General features: G+C 38.1%; 1 protein-coding gene across 2 annotated transcripts in view; it reads right to left on the reverse strand.

The window, feature by feature from the left end:
* The window catches only part of LOC136849070 (uncharacterized), a 47,478-nt gene that overhangs the window by 24,445 nt on the left and 5,031 nt on the right, over positions 1-18,002 (reverse strand). For both annotated transcript variants that reach the window (XM_067121991.1, XM_067121993.1), the window contains exons 2-3: positions 11,416-12,249; positions 3,113-3,292 (exon numbers count right to left, since the gene is read on the reverse strand). In XM_067121991.1, coding sequence (XP_066978092.1) covers positions 3,113-3,292; positions 11,416-12,242 — 1,007 coding nt within the window. In that variant the 5' untranslated portion in view covers positions 12,243-12,249. The remainder of the gene's footprint in view (positions 1-3,112; positions 3,293-11,415; positions 12,250-18,002) is intronic.

Raw genomic sequence — 18,002 nt, forward strand, 5'->3', positions numbered from 1 at the left:
CTACATTATACTGTACAGTACTCTATATTCACATACTGTATTGTATTATACAAATACTAACATAACGAATATGCATCTTTTCCATGGATTTTTTAAAATGTTATGCCTTAATTCAATGTATCCAATAATGTTGTATTTATTCCTATATTACTTTTGTATTATAAATTGCAATCATAGCGATCAATGTTTTGGTTTGGAAATCAATTTTGGGGTAAGATTATTTTGCCATATTTAACTCAGTTCAGAGCGCTTTTCTTGCTTCTAGTTTGTGTAAATGAATCTCTAGATACTTTATTTATATGGGGCAAGATTATTTTTCATTATACAAAGTGTTTTTAAGTCAAAATATACTGTAACTTAAATACGTCTCGTTGTGAAAATAATTTAGCTATTTTTTTCGTTAATACATGATGTTGGCTGTTTGGGGGCATTTGTTTTGTGTAAAAAAAATCAAGATTCCATTTGCTATTTTCACTTGATTTTGTCATAATACAAGCTTTACGTATTTATCGTTTATCGGCGTAAAAATAACAGTAATGTGTTCTTTCATGCCCAGTAGTTTTGATTAAAATAATTTCTCTCCAATTTTAATTACGGTCGAGTTTTATCCATGTTGCCGATGCACGATAATTTATAGTCATTAGCAGCTTGAACATTGTTTTCTCAGCTTCAGCTACAACTTGCAGCTTAAATTTAGCAGTACAGTATATTTCCTTGCCGATCTTTTATCCATGCTGAATAAGGGTATAATGTAAAAATATATCAGTCCTATTCTACTTAACGTCATTTTTACTATAACTACAGTAACTGTTTATTACCGTACGATGGTTGAAATACAAGCAAAACTGCTTTTGTTATCCGATTCAGTTAAAAGCAGAGCAACAGTTTCTCGTTCGGTTGTTTGTGGCTGTATACATTTACAAAATAGTATAACATTACTAACAATACTTTTATCATTCTCTTTTACTTTTTTAACAAGAATATGGGATAAAGAGATGGAGGAAAAGAAGTTGGTCTACAGTAATTTGGTCTCTCTCGCTGCCTGATTGTACACTGCTGACTGTGCCTGCGCGAAATTTAAAAATATTTTATAAATATTGGCGGTTTGGTATTACAGTAATTGCTTACCCCATTGCAAAATTGAATTATCGTAAGGCAAATTATCGCAACTCGAGCACTACCTGGGTATTTTAATAGTTTTATCACAAAAAGTGCATTTAGTCATGAAAATGAGATGGAAATACAGTAATTACTGAATATTTCTCAGTGAAAAATACTGTGAATGGGCGAATTTTCACTGAATAATGCATTTATATGTTCCATAGAGAAATCCGCAAATAGATGAGTCTGCGAATCGTGAGACCACGAATACAGGGGGTTTACTGTGTTAATCCAGTCTAAATTATTCTCACTTACTGTCTAGATCATTGTAAACATCATAAAATCTGAAAGCATTTTCTGTATTAATGATAAGTCGTGGAACATTCAGTTAGAATTAAAACAATTTTCGCTTCACGAAACTAGGTAGCAATCAACAAGCCGGGTTCCAGCTTTTACAAACAAATTATCAATTCCAAAACTTTAAAACTAAAACTTTTAACTGGAACTTAATATTAAGCACTAATCTTGCTATTTTTGATGTTTCCATGATCCCTGATAATGAAATCGGAGAAAAAAAGTAGAATTTTTTCGGAGCACTGGTAACAACGTAAACCATTCGCTATAGACCAAAAGAGAGTTATGGATCCTTGGGCTTTAGCAGACCAGTTGTAAACAAGAGGGCGGACGCGCATGCGCAATAGGCACTTCTCTTTCTTGCAAGTTTTTTGACATTGGAAAATCTGGATTCAGCTTCGCTGAAGATAAGGAAAGTACCCTCTTATCTTTGAGTCCATCAGACACTCCATCACGTGTTATAATGTTAATCATTACGACACAATACCTGGCCAAAAAGACCAACTAGAAGAGAATTCTTTGACATTAGTTTGGTCACCGTGGAGCTCTGGTAAACCATAGAAGGTAACTCCATGGAGATGAAACAAGCGAATACGCTATCAAAAATACACAATGCAAGAGAAAAAGAGTAAACAGGCAAACAGATAGACAGGCATACATGCAACTGCTTTCAGAAATCCAATTTACATGTAATCTATAGGTAGACTAAAAAAATATAAAAATTCAGTGATTTTCACTATAGTATTAATGGCAGCATATACAGTCAGTCATTAATACTGTACAAAAATTAAGATCATTAAATTTACATATACTGTAAATGTAAATGAGTGTCTATCTATTTATTCCCTCCTCCTCTCATCCTTCATTTACTGTTACTTTACTCAAAGTTTTCATAAAGGCAATATTCATATATAAAGAATAATATTATGATTAATATAGTTGTATATATCAGTAAGTATAGTGCACCAGATATTTATGATGTCTAAGCTCAAGTAACATATGACATGTTTTGGACAGTGCAAGGATTTCATAAAATTTTGTATGCTATATCAAATAACTAATATAATTGTATAAGCTATGTACACACACACACACACACACACAGATTCTAAATGTGGAGTTACCAACATAAGTATAAAATGGTAGCTATTAGTTATGTATAAAATCAAAAGACAAATAAACACACAAGTTCACATGCAGGGTATATGGTGCTTTATTATTATTTTCACCATTAATATTATGCATGCATACAATTGTTGTTAAATTCTGTAAATTTATGAGACCCACCTAAAAAATTTTCATTACTCTTGCAAACTTGTATAGGACAGGAGTTATCATATAAATGATCAAATAAAATCAAGTACTGTTGCTAGATCAATGAATAGAAATTTCAATCTACAAAAGACCTAAAATAAATAAAATGCACTAGTGCTAGTTTATATTTGCACAAGAGGGCTTCAATTTTGATCAAAGAGAAACCAACTAAACAAAAACTTTTGAGCATTTGTAAAATTAAAAGGTTTGCATTTCTATGAGAGAAAATGCTTAACACTTTTTAGTAGACAATCTTATATAGTACATCTATATTTATAGCATTTAAAACAAACTTTTCACTAGATTCAATAATGCTGACAAATAAAACTGAAAAGATACTTACTTATGATGTGGTGACTGAGGAAGGTAATCTGATGTGAGTTTTGTAGTTGTGAAAAACACATGCAGATCTTCAAAACCTCTTGCCATGATGCCATGTGGAGTGTGTCCTAGATCTAAAGTATGTGCCAATTCATGTAAAACTGATCCCAGGTGTGTGCCATAGCAAGCTCCCCATGTACCTCTGAGTGAAAAAAAAATAGAAAAACATGTTAAAAATCTAAAAAATTAGAAAATTCAAGTAGCTCTGAGATTATCAGTTTTTTTTTGGAGGTCTGGCCTGCTGATAAGCAGCAAAGTCTGACCCAACAGTACAACTTAAACTTGAACATTACATTGAACTTATCATTCACTTTACAATATGTAACAAAGTCTGGAAAGCTAAGGTCTGTTAAAATTATATATAACAAAATCTGAAAAGCTAAGGTCTATTAAAATTAGCACCTGTAATCTCATTCCACTTCAACAAAAATGGATCTCTAGACAAGTGATTTCAAGTATCTAGGTAGGCTGGAATGAGCAAAGTTATGGGGGGATCAGTGAATTGGCCTGCCCACATTTCCAGATGTGTTTGTTTACAGATAAAAATATTTACAATTTTGAATAATCTCCAAGCTCAAATGTATGTAAATGTACACACAAAAGCAAAAATGAAGGCCCGAGTTTCTTAGCATTTTGTTCCAACCATACTTACTTGTTTTATTTTAAATATGCAATCTAGTCTGTTAAAAGTATTATCCTATGGCTCGTTAATGTCAAATAAACAATTTATGTCCAATTCCTAAGAAATATATTTCCTAGCTCATATACAGTATCCATATTTTTTAGTTCAGTAGCAGAGCTGTTTATTTTATATGAAGTTTTTGGAATAAAATTAATTTTTTTTATCAAATAATTGAAATATGGCTTTCTAGGCCCTATTTTATTTTCCATAATGTAAAGATAAATTCCCATTAAAATAATCATATGCTTAACTCATTTTTTGTACATTTATTTATTTTAGCATTCAACAACTCCTGTAGGTTAGGACCAGTGGGTGGGACCATGGGAAAATCAAATACTCAGTTATCACTTGCCAAGAGGCTCATCGTTCAGCACACCCCAGCTGCAACTGATAACATGGATGATCTTATGCCAGAAAATAGAAAGGAAACTACAGTTGCTGTGCTACTGTCAATTGTTGAGCTTCGTAGAGCTGAAGTTACAACATAAGAAATAACTCAGCACATCCAGATAGAAGCAAGAAAGCAGCACTGAAGTGGGTGAAAAGAAACGAAGTTCATGATCTAAGAAGCCACCATAGGTGTGGTTGCCTTCGCTGCACTACCGCGGAAGATCATTTTATGATACAGCAAGTTCAGCATCAACTACTGACTACGTCAGTTAATGTGAAAAGGCACTGATTACGGGAAGGAGGCCTACACAGTAGGAAACCTGCAAAGAAGCCTTGTTTAAAGGAAACTCATAAAGAAGAGAGGCCAGGCTTTGCATTAAAAATGCAGCACCATGGATGAAGAATGGAATGGGATGGTGCTGCTAACAAAACAAAGCCAGCTTTGCTTTAACAATGTTCAGTTGTATGGGAAAGCTAAGACCAACTAAGATAACAATATATGTTTGAAATTAAACAAATCGGTACCACAGGGATTGCAACAAGTCAATAATTATAAAGTATCTTATATTAATTACATTTATATTTTCAGTCAAACTGCTATTACACTTAGACATATCAAGGACATGTTTTTAGAACATATTTTTATGAGCTCAATTTGAAGAGGAGATTTATGTTTTTTGGAAATTCGTTATACTCATGTTGTTACTTTGGTATTGTAAATGTAATTTTCACATAACACTTTAGTTACAGACTGTTATTTCACATGAAAGCCTATTTTGTAATATGCCTCTTTTTTAAGTGATCATAAGATTTGTCACGAAAACTAATATTCCATTTTTCTTTTTATTATTTACATCAATACAGTATACTGTATGCAAAATACAAAGTGGTACTATAATTTCTGGGCTTCATTTAGTATGGACCTATTTTGCACTTAGGCCTACTTGCAATTACTTTTGTTACAGAAGGTTAGTTTAGGTGAAAGTTTATTTGGTAATAAGCAGTTTTATTTAAGAAGTTTACAGATTTTTCACCAATAAGTTAATTTATTTCTTCTTTCCATTACTTTTAGCAATACTGTAATGGCTAAATTTAGAAGTGGTACTACAAACATTTGTAGTCATATGCAATGTAGCTTTCCCGAGCTGTGGGGGGGGAGGGGGGAATGTAGTGGGGAATGTAGTGTGGGATGGGTTGGAAAGGGCTAGACAGGCTTTTGACTTCATCAGAGCCTTTTTGTTTCATGTTTTTTACGTTTATGCTTTTTCCACATTATATTAAAGGGTATTACAGTATTGTACAGTAACTTGTAATAAAATAATCATGCATAACACACAAAAACCTGAGAGAACAACCGATACCGTAGTAAAGAACACATCTTTAAACATACATATAGCTTCTAACAGTACACATCCTACCATCCCTTTCTCCCCTATCTTAGGCACATCTTAGTTTAACCAGACCACTGAGCTGATTAACCCTTAAACGCCGAGCCTCTATTTACAAAAACGTCTCCCGTATGCCGGCAGTGTTCGGGAGTTAGCGGCGAAGCGGAAAAAAAGTTTTTTTCAAAAAATCACAGCATGCTTAGTTTTTAAGATTAAGAGTTCATTTTTGGCTCCTTGTTTTGTCATTGCCTAAAGTTTAGTATGCAACCATCAGAAATGAAAAAAAATATCATTATCATATATAAATATTGAAATATATGACAGCGCAAAAAAAAATTTTCATATATAATTTTATACAAATCGCACTGTGAGCAAAACGGTTAAAGCTAATGGATTATTTTTTTCTTTGTTTTGTACACTAAATTGCGATGATTTTGGTATATAACAAATTGTAAAACGATCAAAGCAACACAGAGAAAATATTATCACAATATGATGCATGAATTCGTAATGCGCGGACATAAAAAAATGTTTTTTCAAAAATTCACCATAAATCGAAATATTGTGCTAGAGACTTCCCGTTTGTTGAAAAATGAAGCTAATTGATTGAATATTACTAGACTGTAAGTGTTTTAGCTTACAATTGCAGTTTTCGACCATTTCGGTCGAGTTAAAGTTGACCGAAGGTCGAATTTTTTCTATTTATCATAATTTATATGAAAATATTTCAAACTGATAAAAGCTACAACCATGAGTTATTTTCTGTTGTATTCTACATGAAATTGCGCACATTTTCATATATAAAAGTTTATGTAACGACTAATATAAAACGGTGCAAACATTACGACAACGTGACGAAAGAATTTCTGAGATGTTCGGCCGAGTTACTGAGCGGACGTAAGGAAAATGTTTTTTTCAAAAATTCACCATAAATCGAAATATTGTGCTAGAGACTTCCAATTTATTGCAAAATAAAGATAAATGATTGAATATTACTAGAATGTAAGAGTTTTAGCTAAGAATTGCGTTTTTCGACCATTTCAGTCGAGTTAAAGTTGACCAAAGGTTGAAATTTTGGCAGTTATTGTGATTTATGTGAAAATATTTCAAAAGTGATAAAAGCTACAACCATGAATCATTTTCTGTTGTATTCTACATGAAATTGCGCACATTTTCATATATAAAAGTTTATGTAACGACTAATGTAAAATGATGCAAACATTACGACAATGTGACGAAAGAATTTCTGAGATGTTCGGCCGAGTTACCGCGTACAGACGTAAGGAAAAAGGTTTTTTTTTTTCAGAAATTCACCATAAATCGAAATATTGTGCTAGAGACTTCCAGTTTGTTGCAAAATGAAGGTACATAATTGAATATTACTAGAATGTAAGAGTTTTAGCTTATAGTTGCGTTTTTTTACCATTTTGGTCGAGTTAAAGTTGACCGAAGGTTGAAATTTTGGCAGTTATCGTGATTTATATGAAAATATTTCCAAACTGATAAAAGCTAAAACCATGAGTTATTTTCTGTTGTATTCTACATGAAATTTCGCACATTTCCATATATAAAACTTTATGTAACGACTAATATAAAACGGTGCAAAAATTACGACAACATGACGAAAGAATTTCTGGCGCAGACGTAAGGAAAAAGTTTTTTCAAAAATTCACCATAAATCGAAATATTGTGCTAGAGACTTCCAATTTGTTGCAAAATGAAGGTAAATGATTGAATATTACTAGAATGTAGGAATTTTAGCTTACAATTGCGTTTTTTTACCATTTCGGTCGAGTCAAAGTTGACCGAAGGTTGAAATTTTGGCAGTTATCGAGATTTATATGAAAATATTTCCAAACTGATAAAAGCTACAACCATGGGTTGTATTTTGTTGTATTTCACATGAAATTGCGCACATTTTCACATATAAAACTTTATGTAACGGCTAATATAAAACAGTGCAAAAATTATGACAAAATGACGAAAGAATTTCTGAAATTTTCGGCTGAGTTACCGAAAGGACGTAAGGAAGAAGTTTTTTTCAAAAATTCACCATAAATCGAAATATTGTGCTAGAGACTTCCAATTTGTTGCAAAATGAAGGTAAATTATTGAATATTACTAGAATGTAAGAGTTTTAGCTTACAATTGCGTTTTTCGACCATTTCGGTCGAGTCAAAGTTGACCGAAGGTTGAAATTTTTTGTAGTCGATGTACGGTACGTCCACTTGGCACCCAACAGACAATTTTAGTCGACGTATGATACATCCAGTAGGCGTTTAAGGGTTAACAGCTCTCCTGGGGCTGGCCCGAAGGATTAGATTTATTTTTACGTGGCTAAGAACCAATTGGTTGCCTAGCTTATTGTGGAATCCGAACCACATTATATCGAGAAATGAATTTCTATCACCAGAAACAAATTCCTCTTGTTCTTCACTGGCCGGTCGGAGATTCGAACTTGCGACCAACAGAGTGGTTGTTTTTCACTTCCCTGTGTTTTTTCTCTCGCATTGTAAAATGATAAATAGCCCCAAAAATGAAGAAACACCAGTAAAAATGACAGTAAAAGAGGGAGAGAGTAAGAGAGAGAGCTAGTCTTTCCTAATTGTTACTAGCTTAAAAGCATGACCATCACTTAATGTTATCATAATTAATTAGTTGATACGTATATGCAATCAGTTTAATGGTGTATGGCTGAAAGCAAGTATATACCTTAGTTTAACCAGACCACTGAGCTGATTAACAGCTCTCCTAGGGCTGGCCCGAAGGATTAGATTTATTTTATGTGGCTAAGAACCAACTGGTTACCTAGCAACGGGACCTACAGCTTATTGTGGAATCCAAACCACGTTATAGCGAGAAATGAATTTCTATCAGCAGAAATAAATTCCTCTGATTCTTCATTGGCCGGTTGGAGAATCGAACGTGGGGCCAGCAGAGTACTAGCTGAGCATGGTACCCACCCGTCCAATGGATGGGCAAGCTCTTTCGTGTTTTTTTGTAAGCTTTCCTGCTACTGGCGGAAACATATATGTCTGTGATTTTTTGTTTTTTAATGGCTGATAAACATATGCCTCACAAACATATCTTCCTCTAACTGGCTACATCCAGCAAGTACCAATGCACTTGGTAACAAGTGTTTTTCCTCTTTGTCCAATGTCACATGATCAGTCGCTGTTTTGATCATCTCATAAGTGTTTGCTGTACAGGATGCTTTATCCAGAACATGGGTTTCTTTCATTGCAGTGCCCGCAGCATTGCAAGTGCTGTTAGTTATACTGTATATGTGTTGCTGTGTACTATTTGTACAGCCCCACCTCATCCTAAGAGGGTGATGAAGGTGCTGACCCTTCAGAAGAAACTAGAAATCACTGAGAGAATCAAAGCAATTTGGCAAGTACCATGAATGAGTATGGCATCCCACAGTCAACTTTGCATGATGCCAAGACTTCCCAGGACAAGCTGAAGATGTGCACGACAGACTTTGGGAAGACAACGTACAGGAGACAGGCCACAAGGTCATGGCAAAAGACCGACATGGGGACATTCAACAGTTGAGCTTGATCTGGCTTCATCAGTAAAAGGCAACTGGTGAACACAATGGAGGAGCTGACTTAAAGGCTGCAACTATGAAGTTCACAAGCCTGCATGGGGTTGTGAACTTAAATGACGTCCAAAGGTTGGCTGTTTCGATTCAAGATTCAATATGGGCTTTCTAACAAAAAGACTTCTAGCAAAGCTTTGGATGCTTCCAAAGAGGAAACAGAAGAATTTTTACCGACAGAAATTCCCTTTGTTGATGTTGACGTGCCAGGTTCAGCCAGTCAGGAATCAATGTCTCTTTGCTGCCTCTCAATGTCCATCAAGGAGGTACAGGAGATACAGGACCTCCACAATCAGTGGTGTTGGAAGAAGGGAAGGAGGAGGAGGATTTGCAAACTTCCTCAAGTTTCTAAGAGTCTGCCCAACAAATGCAATGTTGCTTAATTTTTAAGTCTGTTATTATATATATTTAAGCAAAACAGGAAAAAGTGATACCTGTTACTGTTTTTGGCAGTGTTACAAATGAGAAAAAAAGTGTTTGCTTTTTTTTTTTTTGCAAAGTTGATTGATACAGCCCACTGGTTACAAATATGAGACAAATTAGATAACTAATTGCCTTTCATATCACGTTTTCAATTCAAATGTGACGGTTGTTGTTTATAAGCATATTTAGTTTACAGTTATGTAGTAATGACAAGGTAGGAGGAGTAAGGGTATGGAGTTGCTGTTCACATATTATTCCATTCGCTTTTACTATACAGTAGATTCATTTTATTACTGACAATATGTTCCCCAGTATCAAATTTTTCCCTTTCCATTAAATTTTTTATTCTTTCAGCTAGGGTACAAAGGCCAATACAGATCAACCATATGGCACTACAGAGAGGAGAGTGATAGATGCACCATCATCTCTCAAGAACAGATGCCAGGACATCCATTAAAAGTGTTTTCCTGGGAAGATTGCTGTGGTACACCACCCACAACAGCTTCCCCCTTTTCCAGTTTCTACCTTATCCATAATCCCTTCCAAATGACACCATCACTTTCACCTATGTCTTCCTTCCAGATAATCCTCAGACAGGTTGGCAAATGACAGATGGTACCCAATTGTGACGATGACCCAGTCCCCAGCAGGTGTGACACAATGGAAAACCACAGTCCTGCCAGCTGGAACTTGTCCAAGTCCCCAAGGCATAGGACACACACACACACATGGATAGCCACCATTTGATCCTCCAGCATCACACTATTGGCTATTGTAACCTCCTGTGAAACAAGCTGTTTCTATCTACCTCAAATGTCCACTTGCACACACTGCTACACAGTGGCTGATTTCTAGCTATTTTTCTTCCATCTTCCAGACTTCAGAGGCTACATATCTGGGAAACTCAACACTGCAAATAGGGGCTAGTAAAGATTGATAGACTTGTTATGAAACAACTGTGTACTCAGGTTAAGAGTTCTCTATCTCCTTTAAGAAGCAGTTAACCAGTTTGGGCAGGATGCCTTTTTTCTCAACAAAAATGATCAGATATAAAGCATTGCATCATGAACAGCCTCAGATGCACTTTCACAATGCCATTAAGTTTAAAGTCTCCTTAGACTCCAAGTACTTTACTGCACATGCCTCTTACTGTTTTACTCCCTAACTTGCAACTTCAAATTCTCATTCATGGGGTCTACAGCATGTTTTCATAAAAACAATATTCTCAAGTGACCTTGCATATATGGCAATGATGATGATACTGTAAGACTAACACAAAAGATTAAAAAGAAATAGTGTACAATGGTCATTCAGCTGAAACTTGAAGCAAAGGATATTGATAGGGATTATCAGTTTTCACGTTTCTCACAACGAAAAGAACAAGATTTGATTGTGGCATATTTTCTGTTAGTCTACCCTTTGAGAATAGAAAAAAAACTGGCTATATTAAGGAATGGTTTGTACTTCCCACAAGTAAATGGAAATACATATCTAGTAGTTCAACACAGTATCTGCTAAACACATACCAGGAAGAGGAGTGCTGTGTAGAAGTAAACAAAAAGTAGTGGTCTCTCCCTCAGTCTTGGATAGCTCCTTCCCATTTATTACACATTACTGACAGTACTGAATGGTTTACTTCCCGTGTGTTTGGCAGATAAAGTCTTAAGAAGAAGACCATGGTTTGAATTTATGCAGGAGTGCATGCATTGTATTCAAATTCATACAGTGTAATATCTAGTACTTTTAACATGCATTTTAACAAGCAAAGTATATCATACCTTCCACCACTGAAGTCCAAGAGTGAGTTTGTATCAACAGGAGTGTTATTCCTCATAGCATCTATTACATCTTCAACATCTGTTGCCCATGAATACAATGCACCTGTACCAACAAGAGCCAATCCTCCTCCTCCTAACGACACATGGCCCTTTGTTAATTCCATAATTTCTGCTTCATGTTTTACATTCAATTTATCTGGATTGGAAAACCTGGTACCACAGAAAAAGGCTACATATTTGCAGTTTTTATCTGCAAGATGGGAAGACAAAATCTGCAGTGCTGCAGTTTCCCACAGACGTTCCTCTGTGAATTTATGTGCTTCTTTTATGGTGAGAGGTAACTGTACAACATGGACTATGGGGTTCCCTTCTTTGTCTAATTCATAGCGAAAAGTGCGTCGACCTAAACCTTCAGCTGCCAAAGTTTCAGCAACAAAAGTCTGTAAAATTAGAGCTCCTGTTTGAATTTTCCGAACTGCTGTATTAGGAGACCGCTCTGTATTAGTAGGACCTTGAAATTTTTCTTCATTTAGGCAAGTGATATAAACAAGGCGGATGAAACGTGGAATCTTAAGTGGCTGGTACTCCACTTGTATGGTAGTTTCCTCTGTCCCACATATAATTCTCAAGTAATTTTTCCCATCAACAAGAGGAACCAAAGCATTAAACCCACCATTATATATTTTCCATAAAGTCCCATTTCTATTGTTATCACTCTGATTATGAATTGCACCACATGTTGCTTCAGGTTGTGTCCCTATCACACGCAATAAGCACAAGCGATGGCTGACAACTTCTCCATCTTGAATATTTGTGACCTCCAACATGTTGAGTCTGCAAATACAGAATGCACTGTATTAATAGGAAAGAATACACATGACACAGTACACTAGAATCAAAGCATAAACAAGGCATACAAAAAGAAATTAAAACTGCAAAATACATTTTAGTTATCTTTATCAAAAATCAATTCAAAATAATTTTAAATACATCTTCCATTCTGCAGTAAAAATAGATAACAAAACTGAATATATTTTCAGTTCTGCAATGCAAATACTATTCAAGATTTTTTTGGACAATTTCAGTGCTTGTTAGCAGGCAGACAAATTTTAACAAAACACATTCTGCCACCATTTAGAGAGCAACTTTAGAGAGCACCTTGACTTGAAATAATTTCTTGTCAAAATAGTACGATAAATCTAAAACAAACTGGAGATTCCAAGAGGGATTCCACATGCAACCCAGAGGCAGACAACTTAGAACTACCAGGAAGGGTGCAAACCTCCTAACTAGACCTAACAAGCTAACTCTTTTGTTAATGTTTGCTGCATTAAGATCTCTGGCTCAGATCCAAGTGCTCACTTTGTTTTCTTTTTATACATGCTCATGAGTAGTATTTCTGTTTTTTTCTTGACAAAGCCTTTTCACTAACATACAAACTGTGTCAATTACATTCTTCCTTTCATTCAGTATTCATTGTGTTCACTCTCATCACGTCACAGTTCAAACAAGTATTCAAACAGGTTTGGTTTCCCTAAAGTCATACTACAATAAGTTAATCCCTTATTTTGTACTTGCATTACAACACTACTACAATAGCTCCACCAGACAACTTACGCCATCTAACAAGCCTTTCCTCACACCTCCCCCAACACCACAGCCCTCTCTGACCTTCTGCACCTAGACATTTTCATCTTATTCCTTTATTTTGGACTTCTATACATCACACTTCAATTATCATCCAATCTTGTAAGGTGGACTATTCAACCAAGTATTTTCTTACTTATATGGGTATAAATGTGGGACTGTTCTACTTTGGGTCTCCCCAATTATTATTCTGTAAGCAACACTGAAAGATGTGAAGTCTCTTGAGACGGAGTGCATAGGCAGACCAATTATTTATGACACACTAACTTAGTGAATCTAAATATAGATGGTATTTTCATGATAAAAATTTGAAGTTCGCGGTAGCAATTCAATTGTTATAAGTGTAGGTAACAACCCCACCCTCTGTCAGGGAATGATAGTTACAACAAACCACAGAAAATCACTTCTTTCGTGCTTAATGTCCATCAGAGGGGAGGAGGGAGGGCTCTGATCTGTAATTATTTGGTAAGTATATATAAAACTTAATGATGAGGAGAGCTTCTTATTGTTCCTTAAGAAAAGAAGGAAATTCGCTATTTAAGCTACAGTGGTCTTAGCAGACAAGACATTATTGTCACTGCACCACTTGCGGAAGATGGACCACTTGGCCTGGTAGATTCTGCTGGTAGACTGCCGTCTACATCTGGTAATAGCTTCCGCAGCTTGTTTTGAAAACCCCTTCGCTTTGACGAGTCTCCGGATAGTCTGAATCCTGTCTGAGCTAGAGCGGATAGGCTTTGATGAAATTTCCAGTAGGGCTGTTTGAGAAACTGTGGACTTTGAGGAAGTAACCTCGGAAAATCCAAAAGAAGTCTTAGAAGGTCCGGGAACCATTCCTTGAGTGGCCAGAAGGGAGCTATCAATGTCACTGATACATTGTTGTGAGCCTGGAACTTGTTGATCACTGCTCTTACCATGTTGAAAGGGGAAAAAGCGTAAAGGTCCAGATTCGACCAGTTTACCAGCATGGCATCTGTCGCCCAAGCCTGTGGGTCCGGAACTGGAGAGCAAAATAGAGGAAGGTAGTAATTCCTCGAAGTGGCAAACAGTTCCGCTGTCAGTCTACCCCACAACTTCCAGAGATTGTCGCAGACCATTGAATTCAGAGTCCACTCTGTTGAGAGGACTTGTCTTCCTCGACATAGTTCATCTGCCTAGACATTCATCCTACCTTGGTTGAATCTCGTGATGATCCTGACCTGTTTCTGGTCCGCCCAAACGAGCAGTTCTCTTGCCATCTCGCACAGGGAGAACGAGTGAGTTGCGCCCTGCTTCTTGATGTATGAGAGAGCCATAGTGTTGTCCGAATAAATCACCATGGTTCTGTCTGTGACTACTTCCACATTGCGCTTCAAGCCTACATGGATGGGCAACAACTCCTTGACACTGATATGCAACTTCCTTTGCTCTGGAGACCATGTGCCTGAAGCTTCTAGGGTTCCCAAAAGTGCTCCCCAGCCTAGGTCCAAGGCATCTGTATAAACGGATAGGTCAGGGCTCGGAATGTGAAGAGACTTTCCCTTTGACAGTCTGTCTCTGGACATCCACCACCAGAGGTCCTCCTTTATCTCTGCCATAATTGGAAATGTCACTGTGTCTGGTTGCTTCCTTCTGTTCCAGCTTGCCCTTAGGAAAAACTGGATGGACCTCATGTGAAGTCTCCCTAGGCACACAAACTCTTCAATGTATGAGTGGGTTCCCAGCAAACTCATCCACCGATTCGCGGAGCAAACTGGAAGAGAAAGGAGATCTTGCACCAATCTCAGGCAGGACTCTATCCTCTTGTGGGGAGGGGAGGGGGGGGACTTGAAAACTCAGAGTTGATCTTCATCCCTAAATAGAGAATCTCCTGAGTAGGGACTAGTTGAGATTTCTCCTGATTTATCAAAAGTTCAAGTTCTTTGGCATTGTTCCTGTCACAGGGAGTGGAGGAGCCAGTCGTCCAGGTATAGGCAAATGTTTCAACCTATCAAGAGATGCCATTTCGTCAGAGAGGATAGGACTCGCATGAATGCCTGAGGTGCAGTGGAAAGACCAAAGCAAAGCACTCAAAACTGTTAGACTCTGCTCCTGAAGACAAATCTCAGGTATTTCCTGGACTCCGGATGGACTGGAATGTGGAACTACATGTCTTGTATATCCAGTGTTATCATCCAGTCCCCCCTACTGGATGGAGGATAACACTGACTGATTTGTTTCCATCTTGAACTTTGTTTTTTAAATGTAGAGGTTCAACTTGCTGACATCGAGGACAGGTCTCCACCCCCCGATAACTTGGGGACAACAAATAGTCGGTTGTAAAAACCTCTTGAAGAATGATCTTCCACTACTTCTATGGCTTTCTTCCTTAGAAGAGCTGATACTTCCTCCCTGAGAGCTACAAACCTCTCGGAGCCCTCCAAGCACACCGTCAATGTGATCGGCAAAGTTACGAGACAAGGGTACTCTTTGAAGGGAATTGAGTAACCCTCTTTGGACACCTTGATCGTCCAAGGTTCCACACTTTTGGCACTCCACCTTTTCCAAAAGAGAGGGAGCCTGGAGCAGGGTTTGCTGGAAGTCCTCTTGATGGACCTTGCTGAAAATAGCACCCTGGAATGGGGTCTGCCGCCTCGAAAGGGCTGCTGCTGAAGAGGAGATACTGACTTGGATGGAACCAAAGCAGAAGGCTCCTTGGGGCACTTTGCTGACTGGGCAAGATCTTGCATGGATTTCTTCTGTAAGTCAGTGGCAATCTTCTTAACTGCCGACTGCAGGAACAAGAAATGTCTGTCCAAAGGGGAGTACAAAAGAGCAGGCTTCTGTATGGTCTTAACTCCTTTAGTGGCAAAGGAACACCACAGTTCCCTCTTCTTGAGGACTCCAATAGCAAAAAAGCTGCCAGTTCAGAGGAGCCATCCCTTACTGCCTTATCCACGCAGGAAAAGACACCTAACCAGTCAGAAGACAAGTCCGTTTCTAGTACTTCATGTTCTTCAATCTTCCTAGCTAGTGTTCCTATCATCCACCCCAGAAAACTGAACACCTTAAATAGGTGTTTCACTAAATGGACAAATTCCAGTGAGGCAAAGAACACCTTAGCTGAAGAAAAAGCTGAACGTCTCGCCAAGTCAATTAATCCTGAGAAGTCACCTTGGGAAGAGGCAGCACCTCCTAAGGAAGGAGCTTCTGTAGAATAGGAGAGATATCTCCTGGCTGTCAATCTTGCTGGAGGAAAAGCAAAAGCAGCCTTCCCTTGCTCCCTCTAAACAGACAACCAATCTTTTACTTCCTTGAGAGCCTTCCTAGCTGAGGAAGAGAGAACCATCTTAAGTAGATGAGAGATAGAGTCTGACTGATTCCTCATCAGAAAGGTAGAGGGGGGCAAAACCAGAGCAGCCAATTTGAAATGCTAGGGGAAAGACGCTAAAAAGTACTTCAACAAAGCATGTGCAGTAGGAGTGGGCTCCTGGATAACCTCTTCCTCTTCAGAAGACACTGGAGACGAAGAAGCCTGTCTAAAAGGTTTAAGCGAAGTTGGAGCCTTGTGCAGCAAGCCAAGCACATCATCCAACTGTTTCTTAATGTGTGCAAAAGATGAGCTCTCTGACATAAAAGCAGGCAAAGCAGAAGAATATGGGTGCTTGGTTGGCACAGCATGGTCTGTTGGCGCCAGGTGCCCAAATGACGCTGAGCGCTTAGGAGACAGGCGCTCCAGAGAAAGAGATGGGGGCTCTGGAGTCCAAGATGGGTACTTGGGAATCCGAGACGGGTGCTAGGGAGTCCCAGACTGGCATTCGGAGACTGGATGGCACTCTGGCGATTACACTGAACGCTCATGTTGACACCCAGAAGAAGAGCATTTGGTGGAAGAGCAATTAGGAACCAACAACTGATTGGAAGAATAACGAGCTGGGTTACGCCACATACTGCAACCTGGTTGCGGACTAAGAGCAGGGTCTCTAGAGCGCTTGGGGGAAATGGGAGAGGGCTCTCTATCATGCCTTCTCTTTAGAGGAAGAGACTCGCCCGGAAAACGCCACATACAGCTCTTCCCCGGACTGGAGAGATCAGAATCCAACGACAACTGGTGGGCACTCACAGCAAAGCCTTTCCAATGGCTGCTGGAATTATGCACCACAGAATTGGATGAGGGGGCAACTGCCCGTGATCAAACCCCGCTGACCTCCCTTGGACCTCTGGTATGTCCACTCCCAGCTTCAGGAGAGTGTGACAGTGACCTTCGTCTAGGAGAAGTACGAACAACCACCTCCTCCACCGGCCCTAACACTGGCAATGACACTTGTTTAAAACTGTGAAATTCGTCCATCAGGACCTTAAGCAACTCGCCTAATTTAGATACATGTTGACAACAAGATCAAATTTATGGTCAACGTTACTCTCAAGGCTGGCTACGGCATCGGGATCGGAAGAATGGGAGCCAGGAACAGGAGTCCATGGAAAAATATTTGGAGGACTAAGGGTGGGAGATAATACAAGGGCAGGGGGAGGAGGAACATTAAGGTCTAAGACTTGAATGTTAGAGACAGGTTATAAGCTCACAGTCCTACTCTCGGCTCTAACAGCCGCCTGTCTTTTCCTATCCCTATCTAACTTATCTAAATGAGATTTCAAAACTTTCCACTTTTTCTCATCCCAGTCAACATATTCAGCACAAGTAATATCTTTCAGGCTCTTGTCCTCTACACTTAGCACAAATTGTATGACTATCATAAGTCACTTTAGTCATACGAGTCTTATGTTCTTCACTACAATATCTAACACTTGATGCCCTAGAATCAGACACATTGTAAGAATAACAGCTAGGCTGAGCTGAAAAGCTACCAAAGTCAACAATACTTCACTAATTCCTGGAAAAGCGTTGTAGAAAACTTCAAAACAAAACCACCAAAACATTCCATGTTGCATCGAACATCAGCAGAAAAGAAGTGATTTTCTTT

This window comes from Macrobrachium rosenbergii, chromosome 20 (genome assembly GCF_040412425.1).
Source record: "Macrobrachium rosenbergii isolate ZJJX-2024 chromosome 20, ASM4041242v1, whole genome shotgun sequence".
Classification (NCBI taxonomy): Eukaryota; Metazoa; Arthropoda; class Malacostraca; order Decapoda; family Palaemonidae; genus Macrobrachium; species Macrobrachium rosenbergii.